Source organism: Onychostoma macrolepis, chromosome 17 (genome assembly GCF_012432095.1).
Source record: "Onychostoma macrolepis isolate SWU-2019 chromosome 17, ASM1243209v1, whole genome shotgun sequence".
NCBI classification, from domain to species: Eukaryota; Metazoa; Chordata; class Actinopteri; order Cypriniformes; family Cyprinidae; genus Onychostoma; species Onychostoma macrolepis.
Window position 1 is genome coordinate 31257135 of NC_081171.1, and position 6000 is coordinate 31263134.

General features: G+C 35.4%; 1 protein-coding gene across 1 annotated transcript in view; it reads right to left on the minus strand.

The window, feature by feature from the left end:
* Window positions 1-6000, minus strand: part of LOC131523307 (serine/threonine-protein kinase Nek9) — a 28589-nt gene extending 22589 nt beyond the window's left edge. Inside the window, exons 1-5 of the mRNA XM_058749608.1 lie at window positions 5115-6000; window positions 2275-2452; window positions 2122-2177; window positions 1011-1081; window positions 812-917 (exon numbers count right to left, since the gene is read on the minus strand). Of these exons, the coding sequence (XP_058605591.1) occupies window positions 812-917; window positions 1011-1081; window positions 2122-2177; window positions 2275-2452; window positions 5115-5300 (597 nt within the window). The 5' untranslated portion in view covers window positions 5301-6000. The remainder of the gene's footprint in view (window positions 1-811; window positions 918-1010; window positions 1082-2121; window positions 2178-2274; window positions 2453-5114) is intronic.

The following is a 6000-nucleotide window of genomic DNA, read 5'->3' on the forward strand; positions in this document are numbered from 1 at the left end:
TAATGGAGATTTATACACAAGTATATACAGTACACAGTGCAAGAACATTATAAAAAAAAAAAAAAAAAAAATATATATATATATATATATATATATATATATATATATATATAATTCAATTAATATACCTTTGAGAATAACAGGAATTACAAGAACATCCTCTAAAGTAAAAATGCCTGTATGTATCACAATTATTTTTAACACCAGTTTGAGAAGCCCAAACAAACATAAATAGTTTTAATTCATTTTCATATTTAAAAATTAAATATTTCTATGATTTTATTTATTTTAGCTTTTTAATCCCAGTTTGTGGTGCCCTAAAAAAACAAATAAAAATATATAGTAAATCATTTGTATTTATCTTATTATGTGCAATTTTTATATTTATATGAATCATTTTTAACTTTTTAATCCCAGTATGGGAAGCCAAATAAATCAATTAATTAACTAAAATAAAATAAATACAATTTAATGAAAAATAATATTTGTATTTATTTTTATGTTTAAAATTGTAATGTCTTTATGAGAATTCATTTTTAGCTTTTTAACCCCTGTTTGGGAAACTTTAACTGCAAGCAATATTTCATGTCCATTTTATTATTTACTTGATAAATAAGTGTAATAAGCAGGCTGATGATGGTCATTATAATAAAATAAGAGCTGTTCAGCGTGATAAAGAGTCTGTGCTTCATCCTGGGTTCATTTTGTGATTATGAGCGATGATATTATCCATCACACAGACTTCATCCTCAAACCTCGTGATGATATGAGCGCAGATACTGATAAACCTGCATGACTGTGCCACACTTACAGTTTCTGCCATTGAATCCTCGGAGTCCAGCTTCTTGGCCAAACCATAGTCTCCCAGCTTGATCAGGTTGGTTTTGGTGAGGAAGATGTTCAGCGTTTTGATGTCCCTTCAAAGCAAACACACACCACTCACAGCGACTGCGCTGCTTTATTCATAACCAGCTGATGAGAGAGCAGAGTTTCTGTGATTCTCTCTTTACCTGTGCAGGACGCCGGCTTTATGGATGTGAGCGACGGCAGCGGCGATCTGATATAAGTACCACACGACCACCTGTGAACGACAGAGCCGCAGCTGTGAGCAGGGATCCTACAGAAACTGCAAGATTGAATTCCAGGACTTCCTTTTGGTTTTCAAGGACTAAAATCAGAGATCTCACTTATCAAACAATATTGTTATTATCTTTCAATTCTAATAAATAAACTAATAAAACAGAACGGTGCAGCACATGTAAAGCATGCAATGACTGGCAACTTGGATACTATGGCAAAGTTATCGCTTTCCTTATTCAAACTGATTTTTTTCATGAATATGTGAAATGAAAATGAGAATTTCCATTCTATTTTATCTCTAGCATACCTGTACATTCAATTAAATTTTTACTTTTATTTTTTCCTATTTTCTTTCTTTATTTTTATATATGCATGTGTGTATTTTATTCCCGTCTTATTTTTTTATTATCTGTGACCCTGGAGCACAAAACCAGTCTTAAGTCGCTGGGGTATATTTGTAGCAATAGCCAACAATACATTGTATGGGTCAAATGATACATTTTTCTTTTATGCCAAAAATCATTAGGATATTAAGTAAAGATCATGTTCCATGGAGATATTTTGTAAATTTCTTACCGTAAATATATCAAAACTTAACTTTAGATTAGTAATATGCATTGCTAAGAACTTCATATGAACAACTTTAAAGGAGATTTTCTCAATATTTAGATTTTTTTGCACCCTCAGATTCCAGATTTTCAAATAGTTGTATCTCAGCCAAATATTATCCGATCATAACAAACCATACATCAATGGGAAGCTTATTTATTCAGCTTTCAGTCGTCCAGGGTCACATCTGTGTGCTGTTTTAGTTGTTGTCTCTGTGTACTGGAAGCTTGTGACACGAAAACAAATTCCTTGTATGTGCAAACATACTTGGCAATAAAGCTCTTTCTGACTTCTTTCTGAAATTTCCACGCTTGTCGGTGCTGTTTTGGAATTGCGGTTTCGCACTAATTTGCCCTGTTTAGTAAAACTGGCCCTAAGTGCTTTGCACAAGCCCTGTGTGAGACGCTGTGAACGCGGTTCTGCTGAACTCACCTCCTCCTTGAAGAGCACTCCCTTCTGCTGGTTGATCTTGTCGTAGAGGTTTCCACCTGCACAAACACATTCAGACTGCTGTTCAAACACACGGCACATCAGGGCTCTGGTGTCTTCTGTCTGTCTGTGTGTGTGTGTGTGTGTGTGTGGTACCGTTGCAGTACTCCAGCTCGATCAGCAGCGTGTTCTTGTCCATGAAGTGGTTAAAGTAGGCGATGATGTTGTTGTGCTGCAGGATGGACAGAATGCTGATCTCGTTCATCACATCTCTGCGCTTCTTGTCTGACAGACAGCTCAGCTCGATCTCCTTCCACACCACCAGAGAGTTATCCTGCACACAATCCACCAAAACCAGCTCGATCAGCTAAACCTGTGCATGTGTGCATGTGTTTGAGAGGTCTGATAAACTGGCAATGAGCTGCCATGATGTCCCATAAAACAGTTGTGAGAATTGCAATAAGAGTTTAGAGGATGATACGACGGTTTCAAAAACGGAGCCAAAGCCATTGAGGAAAACAAATGTATTTTTTTCTTGTTTGGCACAATTTAAAATACATTTATAAAATGTGGAATGTTTAATATCGTTTTCTATTGCAGCATGTGCACAAATCTGCACAGAATAGTGAGATAAAACATCCCAACTATCATTTTCAATTTTTTATTCTGTTTTTTTTAAATTTTATTCCGTTCTTTTTTTCTCACAAGTTTATTTTTCAAATTAGATATTTTTCCTCACAATTTCCCTGATGTACAAAACTCAGAAATGAGAGAAAAAAAAATTGAATTGTGAGATAAAAAGTAAAATAAAATAAATCTTTCTTTCTTTCTGTGAATTGCAATAAAAAGTGTGTTTTTTTAGTTTTTTATTGCGGTAGAAACAAGCCTTACTTTTTTCTCGCAATTGCGAGATAACATTTTGTAATTCCAACTTTTTTTTCAGACAATTATGAGAAATCTGAACTTTCTGAATTTTCTATTCTTTGGCAGAAATAATCTTCCATAATAAAGCACTGAGAATACATCATTTTGACAACAGGAACCGCTTATATTTACATTTACAGCATCAGGATATGCCGTTGTTCAAAAGTAATCTGATCAGATTTTGGTCATCGGATCGGATCAAATCTTGAAAATTGTTCAAAAGAAAAAAAGGATTCTGAATTTGGATTAGATCACAAAATCCAATCTTAGTTTTGATCTGGATTAAATCCTCAGTTTGTGTTGTTCAAAATGTTTTAGTAAGATTGGGATACTTTTGATCCAAAAAAAATAAAAAAATCTGATCTCAGCAGAAGGGTGGATTTCAGGAACAAAAATGTAATAAAACTTTAAAACTGGTCCAAAAAAATACAATATCTGTAACATGTAATGTATCCCCAAACAGCTGTCAATATCAAACAAAAACATTATATTTAATTTAAAGTTGTTGTTTTTGTAAAATCACTGATTGTAAACTACATTGGCACAATCATCAGAGACGGACCAGTCAGTAGGGGTGTGCGATACTGAATAAAATGATATCTCGATATTTTTTGGGATTTTTTCGATAACGATAATTAGACAATATTTTGCAGTGTGTTATTGTGCTGATATCTGACTACCGTGGACGGCTGCAGTTTTTGATATTCTTCATATTCTGTGTGGTCAGTTCACATCAGTGATAGAAATTAATCTTTTCATGTAAGATTTTTACCTTTTATGGGCAATTTTACCTTATAATAAAGCCATTTTTTTCTAAATGTATGCATCTTTTGAGTCAAATTGTTACATTTAATCAGTCAATTAGAATAAGAAGACATTTAGGCTGTTACCAAACAAATGAAACCAGTATCAACAAAATTAATCTTTACAGAAGCATCTGAATGGTATTTATACACACTGTTTAGGACATGGCGTGCTTTAACCTGCAGTTACAAATGCATAATGTCTTGATATTTTAAACATAAAACATTAAATACTGATATTTGAAATTATTTTAAAATGAACAGATACTTTGAATGTGAAATTAAAACCGCCAGCAGGTGGCAGCAAGTGAGTCATTGCGACTGAACCGAATCATTTAATGGTTGATTCATTCAGGAACGAAACATCGTCATGTTGCTCAGAGACGCAAACATAGGCAATATGATGTCTACATCGTAAGTCTCTTAATATTAACTTATTGTTTATTGAACTGTTGTATAAAATCAATATCACAATCATGCTTATTTTTGAACAAAAAACGGCACTTTTCTTGTGATTGTAACTATATGAAACTCATATATATATATATACACACACACACATTTGGTAACACTTTAGAATAGGGAACGCTTATTCACTATTAACTACGACTTTTCCCTCAATAAATTCCTAATTTGCTGCTTATTAATAGTTAGTAAGGTAGTTGTTAAGTTTAGATATTGGGTAGGATTAGGGATGTAGAATAATGAATGAACGTAATGAATGCATGCTCTCTGTTTGGTTTTTGCAAAATACTCAATGTCAAATTGCACATCGTTAAAACAACAATTACGATATTACCGCAGACGATATATATCGCACACCCCTACCAGTCAGAAGTAGTTGTTAGTGTAAATGCAATGCAAAACATTGACATTTAATTTATTTTTATTTTTTTTCTCCATCAGCATGTCCCCTCACGGGCTCCGTAGAGCACTAGCTCTCCAGATTTGGAAATCTGAAAAGGTGTGTGGTCACCCGACCCGGGATAGCAAAACATGGGATTTCTAAATCAGATCATTCTGTTCCAGATTAAACTTTTTGAACAACTGGCCCCTGAGGTTTAATTTGATTCAGTCGTCAGCTCATCAGCCCAACCCTTAATGAAGACGAACAGCAGGACTGCTCATTATCAGTGGGCGTGGCTGGAACACCCAACCCGCCAATCAGAGCAGAGCGCAGATCCTCGGACAGTGGACAGTGGCGTAGGCCAATGTTGTTAATTGCTGGTGCTGATATTAATATTTAATGCAACATGTGCTGCTGCTCACCTCAGTGCGTCTGTACAGAGTCGCTTCTCCGAAAGAGCCCTTTCCCAGCACCCGGATGGGAATGTAATGCAGTCTCTCCTCCTCTCCGCTGAAAGCTCCAGATGTGGATGATCTTCCACTGACTGATTCGCATCCAGACTCGGAGTTCAGAGAGGCGTAATGCCGCTCATACTCCTCCAGAGACATCTTACAGTACCGCGGGGTGAAGCTTTGAGCTGGATCTGGGCCTGCTTCAGTGCGGGCTGAGCACTGATTTGACTCCTGCGCCTGCAGATCGCCTCAAAGATCGCCTCAGATCGCACACATCTGCGCTGCGATATCGCGCGAACACACTTTTAGCCGTTTAATCGGATTACACTACTTTCTTCGCGCCCCGTTTCTTCTTTTCCAAACTGAACTACACAAGATGAAGTTGCTGTTGGGAGTCATTTCCGAGAGGGAATCGATTCATTCGTGCGTTTGTTTGAAACAGGCGCGCGTCTGTTGAATTCATCGAGCGAACCGAATGAATCTTTGAGAGTCGACACCGTTCTGTTCGGACGCAAACAACAAACGACGCAGGAACCGGAAGTGATTAAATTTCACATCGCTCACGACCTTTTATTTCAAAATAATGTGCAGCATAAAATAAATCGATCACATTTATTATTATTATTATTATTATTATTATTATTATTATTATAACACGTATTATACGACAATCGGGTTGGGAAAAGAATAGATAGATATTTATAAAAATAGCTGATGACTAAAATCCTAATAACACGACTTATTACATACAGTACACAACTATATTATATATATTTACATTTTTGTTTCATATTTTAAAACCTTTTTTGAAATTTAGCAATTCAAAATGGTGCTTCTTTAAAAAAAAAAAACACCT